Genomic DNA, 13,984 nt, shown 5'->3' on the forward strand with positions numbered 1-13,984 from the left:
GATGACCTGTCTCTGCGTCTGATGCCTGTAAGGAGAGAGGCAGCATAAGTGAGGCGTCCAGAGCATAGACTCTGGAGCCAGGCTGACTGGCTTTAAAGCCCAGCCTTCCCATTCCTTAACCTATCTGTGCCTCCATTTCCCCATCTGTAAAATGGGGACATTAAGAGCATCTACTTTAGAGGGTTGTTGTAAGGATGAAATGAGTGAAGCCATGGAACACTTAGATCACTGTTTAACACTGAGCAAGCACCCAGCAAATGAGAGCCAGAAACCGTGCAGTGAGCATTTGTCCCCCAGAGCAGCTCCCTCTGTCATGACCCATTCTGTTTCCTTGATTTAGACCCGAGCTTCCTGCTAAGCCCGGAGGCCTCTCCTGAACCCCAAGCTTGAGCAGATCTTTTACCACAATATTACCTACTGACAGCTCCGTGTCCTTGGGAACTAGCTCTGATTCCCCAGAGGAAGGAAACAATACAGTCAAAGAAAGAGTCGAAAATACTACATTTTGGAGTTAGAGGAACTGGGTTGTACCAACACAAATGGGGGAGTTGTTTTTGCTGTTGCTACCAGCATTTATTAAGTGTTCACGTGCCGGGCTCTTGCCAAGCCATTTTGCCGAGTATCTTATTAAGTCGTGGCAACAACCGCAGGTTGGTGAAGGTTCCCCGTGTTTCACGGGTAAGGAGACTAGGCCAGGGAGGGGAAGGTGCTCCAAAGGTCATTGCTGGGAGCAGTGGAGCCTCCATTTGGTTGCAGGAAATCTGGCTGCCGAGTTAGGATGAAAGACAATGTTTGGTCTCAGGTATGTTAAGTCTGAGGTCATTCTGGTCAAAGCTCAACAAATTTGCTGGTGACAGTGGGTGAGGAAATAGGAGAGTCTGGCTGAGAGAGAAAGAGGGGCAGGTGCAGGCCTCCACACGACCTCAGAGCAATGCTTGCATGCCTGCCCAGCTTCTCAGAACTATCCTTCTTCTTCTTCTTTTTAATGTTTATTTATTTTTGAGAGAGAGGTGAGAGAGAGACAGAGAGAGAGAACAAGTGGGGAAAGAGTAGAAAGAGAGGGAGACACAGAATCCAAAGCAGGCTCCAGGCTCTGAGCCATCAGCACAGACCCCAACGTGGAGCTCGAACTCATGAACCGTGAGATGATGACTTGAGCCGAAGTCGGACTCTTAACTAACTGAGCCACCCAGGTGCCTCTCAGAGTTATCCTTCTTGCTGCTGTTATGGGAGAAAACTCCATGACTAACAATTGGCCACATGTGGCCAAATGGGGCTCTGACATCTCTCTTGCTGGGCAATAGTGGGCCAGCGCAGAGTAGGGACTGCGAGCTAGGGTTCTTGGGCCAGCTTGCCAGATCCCAAGTCTCAAGTTGGCCACCAACTAGCTAAGTGAACCTGGGCACACTGCTTGGCCTCTCCATGCCTCCGTGCCCCACCTCTAACATGTAAATAATGGTAGTACAGCACTCATGGTCCTATTGTGAGTATTACATCAATGAATTCACAAAAAATTTAGGGGGATTCCTGGTATATGATAAATGCGCCATACACATGAGTTGTTATCATTAGATCATTGTCACAAATCCTCCTTGCCTGCCCCCTGTCCCCAGAAGTCTCAGCAGCTGTGTTTGAAAGTAGAGAGGCCTGAGCTCTGGCGTGATTCAGAGGTCACCCTCTGAAAGCCCTGTACAATGAAGTCCCAAGGCCAACGGTAACCAGACCTCTGGACCAGAGACCCAAAAACCTCACCATTGGACTTCTCCTGCAGACTGTCCAGTCAGCCCAAGGAGGAGTCAGGTTCTACTGTGGTGGTAGCTCTTATGAATATTTGGGGTAGGAGAAAAGGATTTTTTTTAATGTTTATTTATTTTGAGAGAAAGAGAGCATGCATGGGGGAAAGGCAGAGAGATGGGGAGGAAGAGAAACCCAAGCAGGCTCTACACTGTCAGCACAGAGCCCGACACAGGGCTGGATCTCATGAGCCATGAGATCATGACCTGAGCCAAAGTCAAGAGTCAGACGCTTAACTGACTGAACCACCCAGGCACCCCGAGAATAAGATCTTTTTGGAGGCGATAGTTGATGCCATTGGGTGGTTTCTGGGGAGAAGCAACCAATTCTTAAGAATAGCTTCAGGACTTATGAATGCGTGGCCGGTCCTAGTGCTGGCACAGAGTCCAGGAGGGCACCAGGGCTGGGAAAGTCCCCTGAACACTGGAGCCCACATCAGTTGAGGTGCTAACAAAATTGCCATTTCTAGAGTTCAGGAATAGGATGGAATTCTTCCTTGACTGATAGCCCTGTGTGAATCCCATCAAACATGGAAAAGGTAGGTATTTCCACCTGATTTGGGGGCTTGCCAAAACAGCAACAATGTGCATGGCAATGTAAGAAAAAAAGCCTAAGATTGGTGGTCAGGTGACCTGAGTTAAGTGCTTATTTCATCTTTAATGGCTATGTGATCTCAGACAATTCAGTTAAACTTGCCGTCTCTTTATGATCTTAGTTCTGAACTGGAATAAAGCATTTTACTTTTATTTGTTTGATTTTTTTTTTTAAAGAGAGAATGCAAGCAGGGGGGATTTAAGGCTCTACACTCAGCAGAGAGCCCAATGCAGGGCTCGATCCCACCACCCTCAGATCATGCCCTGAGCTGAAATTAAGAGTTGGATGCTCAACCAACTGAGTCACCCAAGTGCCCCAGCAATAAAGCACTTTAAACAGTGATAATATCAGTGTCAGTAGTAACATCAAGAGATCAGGATGCATATCTGAAGCAGCACAGTCACCATCATCATTAAAGGCAATAGACTATCGAGGCTAAGGGAGGGAGCTCTTAGTGGGAACAACCCAGATGTCTGTCAGTTGATGAACAGATGGGCAAAATGTGGTCTGTCCAGATGGTAGAATATGATTCAGTCACGAAAAGGAATGAAGTACTGACACACGATACAACATGGGTGACCCATGAAACTTTTTTGCTTCAGGGAAACTGGCTGGTCATTAAAGACCACGTACAATGCAAATCTATTCAGAGACAATGTGCAGAATAGGCAAATCCGTTAAGACAGAAAGGGATTAGTGGGTGCCAGCGACTGGGGGAAATAGGAAAAGGGGAGTGACTGCCGATAGACTAGGGGTTCAATTGGGCGTGATGGGATGTTCTGAAATTAGATTGTGGTGGTCTGTGAAACGCTAAAAACCACCGAATTGTACATTTTATTTTTTATTTTTATTTTTTTAAACATTTATTTTTGAGAGACAGAGCGGGGGAGGGGCAGAGAGAGAGGGAGACACAGAATCCAAAGCAGGCTCCAGGCTCCGAGCTGTCAGCACAGAGCCCAATGCGGGTCTCGATCTCACGAACCATGAAATCATAACCTGAGCCAAAGTCAACCACTTAACCCACTGAGCCACCCAGGTGCCCCCTGAACTGTACATTTTAAATGGGTGACTTCTATGATGTACACATTATATCTCAATGAAGCTGTTTATAAGACTAGTCAGAGATATAAAGTCAGGCTACCTGGGTTCTAGCTTTGGCTCAGCTACCTGAGAGCTGTGCAACCCAGGGCAAGGTATCTCATATCTCTGTTAAATTTTGCTTCGGTTTCCTGCATCTGTAAAAAGGGCTAGTAATATAAATAAAATCATTGGGTTGTTGGAAGATTACAAGAGTAAACACATGTAGAACAGGTTCCACAGTGTCCAGCCAATACCGCATGCTGTGTAAGTGCAAGCAATTGGCAGGGCTTATAGGAACAGATGAACAGCAGCTGTGGAAGATGAACCAGATGTCAAGGGCCAGGTAGACAGGGCAGGTGAGTCACAGAACCAGCATCTGGGGCCCGGGAATGTACACTGGATACTGAGGTGAAGACGTCCTGAATGGGGTGCCGAGAACACTGTGTTCCTGTGCTCTGGCCCTCAAGTCATGGCTCTTGAATGTGAATTACTGAGTCTAAATTATCCATGAGGAAACAGTCACACAGCACAGCTGCCCATTTAGACTTGGATTTCTATGAAGGGTGTGTTCTTCCATATTAAATAAGTCTCCTCATAGATTTCCTTCTGAAAAATCACAGAATTCGAGAAAAGCAGCATCACCGGACACAAGTTCATCAGCGCCTGGCTTTTGAGGAGACGAATACCCAAACTATGCCACCCAAAGAATTTAGTTACTGTCAGTACACTTCTAACACCTGATATCATGTAAGGGCGGTTGGCAATAAGAAACAAGACTTTTATTTGTAATAAATTGGGCATTTGGTCACTGCACTGGATTGAGTGAAGAAAGAAGGTCCCAAGTGCTCAGGGGCATCTAGCACAGAGGGCTTTACGGTTCCCCAAACAGCCCTTGTGGATCTTACTAGAGGAGAGATTGAACCAGGGAAAAAGGAGGAAATGATCACTGATCTGGAATCCCATCCACCCTCAGCTTCAGGACCCCTCTTTGTGGACAACTCCCCCTGGGAGTGAGATGTGCTTGCCTCAAAGTCGGTGCGTGACAGCCAGTTCACTTTGAAGGCATCAGTGAGGGGGCTTGAGTTGATGATCAGGGGAAACCCCGGGGTCACAGGTGCCAGCGAAGCTGATAAATTCACGGAAAACTTGTGCACTGAAGTCTCAGGTGGAGAATTCTCAGCCACGTTGCTTGTAGCAGGCAAATGGATTAGGCGTAGTGCTTCTCTCCCTGTGGGTTTAAGAAAGATGCAAAACAACATGAACATAAAGCCTTGTGCTGGGAAAAAGGGCTTAACAGCTCGCTCTATGGTTTCAACTCGTAGCTCGGGGCAACGATGGAACCTGGTCACTCTTGCCAGGACTGGAAATGGAAATGTGAGATCTTCTGGGAGCCAAGAAAACCACCACAAAACAACCATGAAATCTGCTTTTGTCATTCTGTAAATAAAGCTGCCGCGTTTCTCTTGTCTCCCCGCACCCCTTCTCTTTTCTTTGTGAAGGGCTAGAGAAACAGAAACATGATGCCTTTGGAGACGGACATTCACTTGAAGGACCTAGTCCCATCATGACTCAGGTAGTTTACAAGAGTTTATTTGCCTCGTCTGTGTCAGTGTTTGATTCAGAGGTCATCAAAAATGGGGCGATCATGATTGGCAAGCCCCCAAATCATGTTAGATCTCCTTACATCTGTAAGTAATCTCCAGGACAATTGTTTGTTATTGTTGGATGCTGGGGGCATCATGCAGAGAGGGTCAATGAGTACATCTTGATTGATACATTAACTCTCATTTCACAGACAAGAAAACATGAGACTCAGTGAAGGCGCGTGCATTGCCTTGGACTGCACGTCAGACAGGGACTTTGACAATTTAAGAGAAAGTATGCTTCTTCCAGGAAAATCCTGGGACATTCTTAGGTCTCCTCGATACTCTGCAAGATCTTGCCAATATAGAGGAGACCAGCAGCTCCTGCTCTTTCATGCTTCCATGGTGATGCTTACTCAGGGTGTGTGTGTGTGAGGGGGGGGGGGTGAAAATTGTCCTGCCCCAAAAAAACCCACGTTCACTCAGAACCTCAGGATGTACCTGATTTGGAAATAGAGTCTTTGCCGATTAACTGGTTAAGAGGAGATCATTCCAGATTAGGGAGGGACCTGACCCACCAAATGATGTCCTTATAAGAAGAGGACAGAACACAGAGACACAGGAGGAAAAAAAGCATGTTATGCTAGAGGCAGGAATTGAACTAATGCATCTACAAGCCAAGGAGAAGCAAGCAAGCACCAAAAGCTAGGAAGCACACATGGGACAGATCTTCTTCAGAGTTTCTAGAAGGAACCAACCCTGTCCCCACCTTGACCTCAGACCTCTGACCTCCTGAACTATCGGCATTTCAGTTCCTGTTGTTCTAAGCCATCCACTGTGTGGTAGTTTACTGTGACAGCTCTAGGAACTCAGTACACTTCTCCAGTTGCCAAATAAGTGCATAAGGTAAAATCCTTTCTCTCATTTACTCCTCGAAACAATCCTCTCGCATAGGCATTAATGTCACCATTTTACAGATGAGGAAACTGAGCTGAATAATAACAAGTAACAGAACCAAACTTTATGCTGAAGCCCTACTTGTTAGCCAGCTTCCTGATCGTGGCCACCTTTAGCCCTGGGAGACGAACCACCTGGAATTCTGGGAGGAAGTACAGGGGGCAGTAAGAGGATCAGTCCTACCAAAAGGTGTACAACTTCTAGAAACAAACCAGCCGTGGAAAAATGCTGGCTTTTGTAAGAGAATGTTTTTATTTCAAAATTGGGGGCGGGGCTTCAGAGAAGTAGATGCAAATGTAGGAAAAATGGAAATATAAACATACTGATAGAAGCTTTCATAAATCTAAAATCATTGGGGTGCCTGGGTGGCTCAGTCGGTTAAGTGTCCGACTTCGGCTCAGGTCATGATCTCACGGTTTGTGAGTTCGAGCCCTGCATCAGACTCTGTGCTGACAGCTCAGAGCCTGGACCCTGCTTTGGATTCTGTGTCTCCCTCTCTCTTTCTTCCCCACTCACTCTCTCTCTCTCTCTCTCTCTCTCTCTCTCTCAAAAATAAATAAACATTAAAAAAATTTAAAAATAAATCTAAAATCATCTTAGTTTAGAGACTAAAATACATTGTACACAAGTTATTTTTGATTGCAGGATTAGCCAGTTTTACGGACAAGGACTGTGCAAGGGCTCAGAAAAAACAGCTGAGGTTTAGGGTAACATGGTTATGGATAGATTTTTTTTTAATCTGTCAAAATGACTCTAATATTATCGCATTCTTGTAATAAAAATTCAGAGCAAGGAGTACCTAAATGGCTCAGTTCCTTGAGCGTCCCGACTCTTGATTTAGGCTCAGGTCATGACCCCAGGGGTCAGGGTTCAGGGTCAGGTCATGGAGCCTGCTTGAGATTCTCTCTCTCTCTCTCTCTCTCTCTCTCTCTGCCCCTCCCCTCCTCTTAAAAATGGAGAGCAAAATAGTAAGCTTGGAATATTTAGAGGCAAAGAGTTCCCAAAAATAGTTTTTTTATTTAAAAAAAAAATTTTTTTTAACGTTTATTTATTTTTGAGACAGAGAGAGACAGAGTATGAATGGGGGAGGGTCAGAGAGAGAGGGAGACACAGAATCTGAAACAGGCTCCAGGCTCTGAGCCATCAGCACAGATGCCTCACGCGGGGCTTGAACTCATGAACCGCGAGATCATGACCTGATCTGAAGTCGGATGCTTAACCGACTGAGCCACCCAGGCGCCCCCAAAAATAGTTTTTTTAAATGAGCAAATTAATCAATTGCTTTGGTGCTTAAGTTATTTTAGGCATAATTCCCTCTTGCTCTCTTTTCCCACAGTGGAAAATCACCAGGGCCCCCCTCCCCATTCCCAGCTGTTCACCAGTGCTTCCTCTGTTCAGCAAAACAAGGGTAGTCCTAATAAGTAAAATGAAAGGTTGCCAATTTCAAGGGACCCCACCCCCACCTTCGCCTGCTCCTTCCCACTCACCCCAGTAACCTGGGCCTCTCCAGTCAAGAGGAAGGAAGCTTCTGCTCGTATTTAAGCAAAGCTAGAACTCCCTTGGTTTTTCTCCAGAGCAGCCTGCAGTTAGGGTGTGCCCAAATGAATAGACTGAAAACAAGTAACCACTTGCTTTTTCTAAGCTCCTACTCATCAGGCATTGTGTAGGCTTTCCTGCCTGATCTCAGCTGTTCTAAACACAATCCTGCCATGTAGGTATTACCATCACCATTCTGCACATCTGTGATCGCACTCAGTAAGGGGCTGTGGCAGGCCTGGATCACTGCCTCTGGATCTTCTAGATGACAGATGGTACATACCAACTACAGACCGTCTGTCACGTGCCCATCGGGTGACCATGCACATAAGGCACCATGCATCCTGATGGTGCTGGGGCCTGGTAAGAAATTGGCCCCTCCACCCAGATGTTAGATGTGGCGATGCAATCTGTAAGAGGCTGTTTGGGGGAACACATAAGGAATCGTGCTGGGGTATTAGCTTGACATGGGCTCAGGGTGTGAGAGGCTTGCTAGGTGCCACTCGGGGCTTTCCACAGCCTTGCCCTGAACAGGCAGCTTACCATGGCCACCAACCTTGGTGCGACTCCTTTGATGAACTGAGAAGGCGGGTCAAGCCGTGCTCTTCAAATATCTCCCACTGATACCATTTAGTTTGCTTTGCAGAGAGTGTTTCCACTGATCTTGTTGTGTTCATTTTAACTTTGATAAGCCCTGGGTTCTGGAAACTAATTCCATGAAAGAACCAGCCTTCCAATCCCAGGCACCTGACTCCAAGCACAAGGCTCTTTGCACAGCCGCACACTGCCCCCTCCTATTTGTAGAGCTTTCATACTCCTCCGTGAATGGTCATATTTTACAAGGTAGTGAGGGAGATATTTTGAAGGGGGAAGGACAGAGGGAAGGTTAGAAGCCAAGGAAAGGCTCTTCCTAAGACACCACGCGCTTGCCTTCTGAAACTGGTCTTCCAAACTTTCTCTGGCGGTCTGAGCAAGAAAGAGGCTTTAATGGAATTTGACTTACACATGCATCTTAATTAAGGATCAAATTAGAATTGCTTGAAGCGTACACTTTGAAAAAGAAAGAACACGCAGAAGATTTATTATCAGTCACCGAGCCCACTGAAACATCTTGCTTGGGGTTGGGATCTGGATGGATGATGTGCTCACTTGTTTCGAAATGAGCGAAAGCGCTGCCTTGCCAGATATGGACAAACAAGGCCTCCTCCTGGAAGCTGTGTTGGAATAATTAAGGCCTTTGCAGCCTCAGTTGTGGGGGAAGAAGCTGGCCACCCTGGGCCTCCGACACCAAAGTGACCGTGTGGTTCAGGAAGCGTGGGTGATGCCATCTTCTCCCTCCAGGAACGCAGCTGCTCTCACAGTGTGATTTCAATACAGGGCAGTCCTTGCCTGAGACCGTCACTCAGTAAGTACCTTTTCTTTCTCTCCACTAGCTAATCAAAATGGTAGGGAGAGAGATCAAGGAGTGTTGTGAAAAAAGAATGAGATTTGGAATTGGAGCTCTTGCTTCAAGTTTGAGCTTTGCCACTACTTAACGTGTGACCTTGGGCTGGTCCCTTAACTTCTCTGGGGCCCTCTGTCCGCTTCTATCTCTCAGGGCTATGGTGCTGCACTAATGGTAGCCATTAAACAGAGTTCAATTGCTAAACAAGACTCATAGAACCCGAGAGAGAACGCTTGCAAATCTACAGTTGATTACAGAAAAAGGAGGCAGTATAGCAACAACATTAAGTGAATATCTGCACCAGGACTAAAGGTGGCCTCATGTCTTGAGGATCAGAGAGGCCAGGCACTGGTGTTTTTCATCCTGTTTTCCCTAAGGGTCATAACAGAATGCACTTGCTCAGATCAGAGACCACTGACGTATCTAATGATACCTCACAACCTGGGAACCCCAAATAGAGTCTCCACTGGACATTTTTCTATTCTGTTGGTCATGTAGGCACCATCTTGTTATATAACCAGCTTCCACAACAGGGCCTTCCAAGCCAGGTGCAAATCATCAATCTTACTGTTGTCAATAAACAATGCTTGCAGGCCCATACAAATAGTTTGGAAACTCCCAGGACCTGTGGGAGCGGCACCGTTAATCAGTGTGCTTCTTGCCTTGAGCAGAGGTCAGTTTTGTGCAGGAACTTCAGTGAAGCAACTCAGGATAATTCTAGGCCTACTAGATTTCACTCTCACAGCAAAGATACCATACACTGAAAATGCATATACTCGCCAAACCATCAAGCATTATAGAATATTGTTTCAGTATATGCAATGTCTTCCTGTGCCTTTAATTTCCAAGATGTATACCTCCCTAGGTGGGATTCTCACCTGTCTTCTTTGGGGAGCTGATCCATGCCAAGCAAGGCTAATAATAGCAGGGAGCCCTGAGTAAGACACAGAAGAAAAGATGGTGACTCTACTCGCGATTCTGGAAATTACACTGGGACATAAGTAGCAGGAGAAAGATGTGTGTGTCTCAGAGCAACCCTCTGGTGCTGGCCCGAGAAGGGCTGGTTTCTGGCAAACCTCTTCCAATTCCATGGGGGTGGAAATACAGAGGGATTCCAGAGACAAAGTTCTTGAACTTGAGAGAGGAAGACAACCAGATTGCCATGGGAAGGAGGTAGGGGGAGTGCCGAGAGGAGGAACACCTTTTGTTCCTCTGAGGTTGACTCTACACAGGAAAGTGATGTTACAGAAGAAGTAGAAGCCTTTTACAATGTTTGTTGGTTCCCATATATCAGATTGATCAGCCAACGGAAAGACTTTCAGGGGATGGGCTCCATGTTCCTGCCTTTTGAAATGATGAGAGCATTAATAATGAAAGGTTGCACCCAGTTACTCAAGGAGCCTGAGAAAGTGAGCCTTAGTCCTCTTTTTGACTTCCCAGCACTGCCTAGCACAAGATCAGGAGCAATGGCCAGCCTGGGGGGTCTTCCTAGAGAGACATGAGCTAGCCTCATGCCTGGTGCTCTGCAGAGAAGACTCAAGTCAATGGCACTGGTACCTTTTTCACGTTCATGTGGATCTTCCAGCTACCAAGGAACCCTTCTTTCATTAAACACCCTGGAATTTTTAATCCCCAAGAGAGTAACACAAATGTTACTTCCCTCGAAGAACTTTCTCAAAATGTAGACAACTTTCAGCGGGCAGTGGATTTGAATACACAGAGGAACCCTTGCTAAGTCCTCCAGCTTCAGGAATGGCGTGTGGTCCTTTGGTACTGATAGAACCCGAAGACTGTTTCATCTCAACTCTTTTCCACCGGCGTGCTTGGGAGGTTTGTCTGCTTTATGTTCTCGTGGGGCTTTCCTCTGTAAGCCATTGCGGGAGTGTGACACTGTAACATCTGTAGCATCCTGAAGAGAAAATGTTTGATTTCTCTCATCTTAACAGGGGGTGGGAAGGACAGAAGCTAATTTAAATGACAGTACAAGCAGGCATCTGATCTAAATTTCTGTGTTGTAGGGGAAGGTATCAGTAAATGCGTGTGTGGGGGGGGGTGGGGAAGACTCAGAAAGGGATGATGATCCATGAAAACAACAAATATTTATTGGATCCCTTATATATGTATGTGACATGCGGGGACCACAGAGCAGTAAGATACAAAACCTGTTATTGCAGGGCTGACATTCCCCTTGAGGAAACACGACAGAAACATAATGGATGAATTCTAGAATAACTCATACTACCTTTTGTTAAGCACTCATTTCGTGTGGGGCACTGTGTTCAAACCTTGGCATACATCCCACGTGTGGGCAAGAGGAGCTCCACGGTACAGTGGGAAGAGTACCCACCAGGAGTCGGGGTAATCCAGGTGGGCTCTCTGGAGGAGGTGGAGCTTGACTTGGGTGTTAGAGGATGCAGAGAAGTTAGACCAAATGAGAGGAAAGAGGATATTGTTTGAGATTATTATGGTGATGCCTGCTTCCAACACCCTGAAAGCAGGTGCCAGTGTGGCTGCCCCCCCCCATGTGACTCTAGTGTTTGAGAAGGAGGATAAGAATCGGGTTCTCAGACTCACAAAAGAAGGTGAGAGGGAAATAGTCTGCATCACAGCAGACCTTCCAAAAACCAAGATTTTCCCTTTGGAAGCAAAAGCGTGGTACAGTGCATGGTCTTTTGGAGATGGGGGTGGGGTGGGGGTTGAGTGTGGTTTTGATAAGAAATTTCAAGTATTTATTGCAAACCTTTGTGATCTGTCCCTTTCACACGTCCAATAATAAGGTTCCAAATGATCATATCCACTATGAGACATTGGGTTCTTACTAAATTCACTCTTTCCTCAATGGCAATGTCACCTCTTAACTCAAATGATTGTGGTCCTAGAAGCCTATATTTCTGGGAAAATCTCAAATGTTTACTTCAAGTGAGAGTCTGAGCTGCTCAAGATCCAGCCTCACAGTCCCTCTACCAAGTAGAAAAGCCCAAGATTCAAGAGGGTTCAATTAGAGGAAACCCAGTCATTTATTTATGTTATTAAAAGACCAAAAAGGAAAGGTAAATGGTCATTTCCATAAATCTAGAAAAAGCATTTGATTTAAAAACTATTTTGATTTAGAAATAAATACCTGAAAAAAGAATAAAAGTTATCTCCTTAACATGTAAAACATTTCTGTTTCACGCCGAAAGTTAACATCATCCTTAATGGGGAATAAGACAAGAATGTACACTCTTTTTTTTTAAGTTTATTTATTTTGAGATAGAGAGAGAGCACAAGCAGGGAAGGGCAGAGAAAGAGGGAGAGAGAGAGAGAGAGAGAGAGAGAGAGAATCCCAAGTAGGCCCCGAGCTGTCGGTGCAGAGCCTGATGTGGTGTCCAGTGTGATGAGATCATGACCTGAGCTGAAATCAAGAGTCAGACACTTAACTGACTGAACCACCCAAGCACCCCACTTATCATTGTTTAACAACAGCCTGAAGGTACAGGCCTGGTAATTAGATAAGAGAAATAAATACAAAATAGAAAAATAGGCAAGGAAGAATATAACTGTTGATTATTTTCAAAACCTAGAAAATGCGTGAGAGTCACCTGGAAAACCATTACAAATAATGAGATACGTCATTAGTAGGGTTTGATCCATTGTACAACAATCAGTTAAAACATACAAGGGAAGATAAGATTCCTTCCACAAATACAGAAAAAGGAGAAGGAAAAGAAGAACTAGAAGGAAACATAATCATAATCAGAATGTGCAAGATCCCTGTGAAGGAAATCTTAAAATAATCTGGAGGAAAACAAAGACTTAAACAAGTGTCTAGAACAGTTGAACAGGAAGGCTCATGTCATACGTAATAAGCACTACCATTTACTAAGCATTTGCCACTCCTCTCAGTGTGTTCCTGCATAACTCATCAAATATGTAAATTATCCCTAAATTAATCTGCAAATTTCACATGATTGAATTCCACACATTCTGCATATACTACCTATTCAAAAATAAGATTTAATTTAAAAAGCTCAATTTCCATAATCCAAGCTGACAACATTAAAGAGATCACCCGGGATTCTTGAAGCTCTTGAATAAGGAAGAGGGACTACAAGAAGCAGTAGGTTCAATCCTTCGTGCTTCATCCGAAGACATTGTCTTTGCTCAAGACTAAGACAATGGCCCCTTGATACCTCAGTTTTCCCATAGGATGATCTGCCAACTTCAAGTTGCCCCCACAAGACTCCAGAGAAAGGCCAGAGTCTCCACAAAGACTGACTTGACATACGCACAAAGCTCTGTAGTGAAAACCATTCTTCCAACCTTACACCCTGGAAGGACAGGCACAGGCCAGTTACCAAGGGGAGAAAATGAAGTCTGCACAGAGACTAGACTTTAGTCTAGACTGGAGACTAGACTGTAGCTTCTTTTGGTGCGCCCCCTTCCCAGAGCACCTGCCCAGCCTCCTCGGGCTCCCCGTCATTGCATTATCTCGTTCGCCAGTGCCAATGAGCCCACCATTGAGCAAGACCTCCCAGATGCAATTTCCTCCTCGGGGACATTATCACTCAGTGGTATCATGCAAACAGAGAGTAGCCCAAACAAGGGACAAAATGGAGTTCCTACCTGACATGGCATCCAGGAGAACCAGGAGAAAAACTGCCCCCTGCATACTGGATAGTTCACTTCTGTATGCACTTCCAGGATATTACCCAGTAGCTGAATCCCGCCCGAGACCCAACATTTATTCCAAATGCCACTCATCTTCCCTTCCTGGCTTTGTTGCCATGTGAGAAAGCAAACAGGCTTTGGTGGTAGTTTGGGGAGACTAAACACCACAGGACTGTTTGTTCTTTGATTACCTGCTTCTGTGACCGCATGGTTACCCAAGAGGCCAACCAGCCGGCCCTGGTGAGCTCAGAGTCCCTCTTAAAACTCTACACCCACCGTGTGTCTTGACAGAGAGCCCAAAAGAGAAGTGGAAAGAGCAAAGAAAGCAGAGACATAGAGATGATGC

The 13,984-nt window shown here is 45.6% G+C and overlaps 1 protein-coding gene across 1 annotated transcript in view; it reads right to left on the bottom strand.

Moving 5' to 3' along the window:
• CDHR3 (cadherin related family member 3) overlaps window positions 1-13,693 on the bottom strand; it is a 65,332-nt gene extending 51,639 nt beyond the window's left edge. Inside the window, exons 1-2 of the mRNA XM_049642808.1 lie at window positions 13,594-13,693; window positions 4,494-4,696 (exon numbers count right to left, since the gene is read on the bottom strand). Of these exons, the coding sequence (XP_049498765.1) occupies window positions 4,494-4,696; window positions 13,594-13,639 (249 nt within the window). The 5' untranslated portion in view covers window positions 13,640-13,693. The remainder of the gene's footprint in view (window positions 1-4,493; window positions 4,697-13,593) is intronic.
• Between the last annotated feature and the right edge of the window lie 291 nt (window positions 13,694-13,984).

Source organism: Panthera uncia, chromosome A2 (genome assembly GCF_023721935.1).
Source record: "Panthera uncia isolate 11264 chromosome A2, Puncia_PCG_1.0, whole genome shotgun sequence".
Classification (NCBI taxonomy): Eukaryota; Metazoa; Chordata; class Mammalia; order Carnivora; family Felidae; genus Panthera; species Panthera uncia.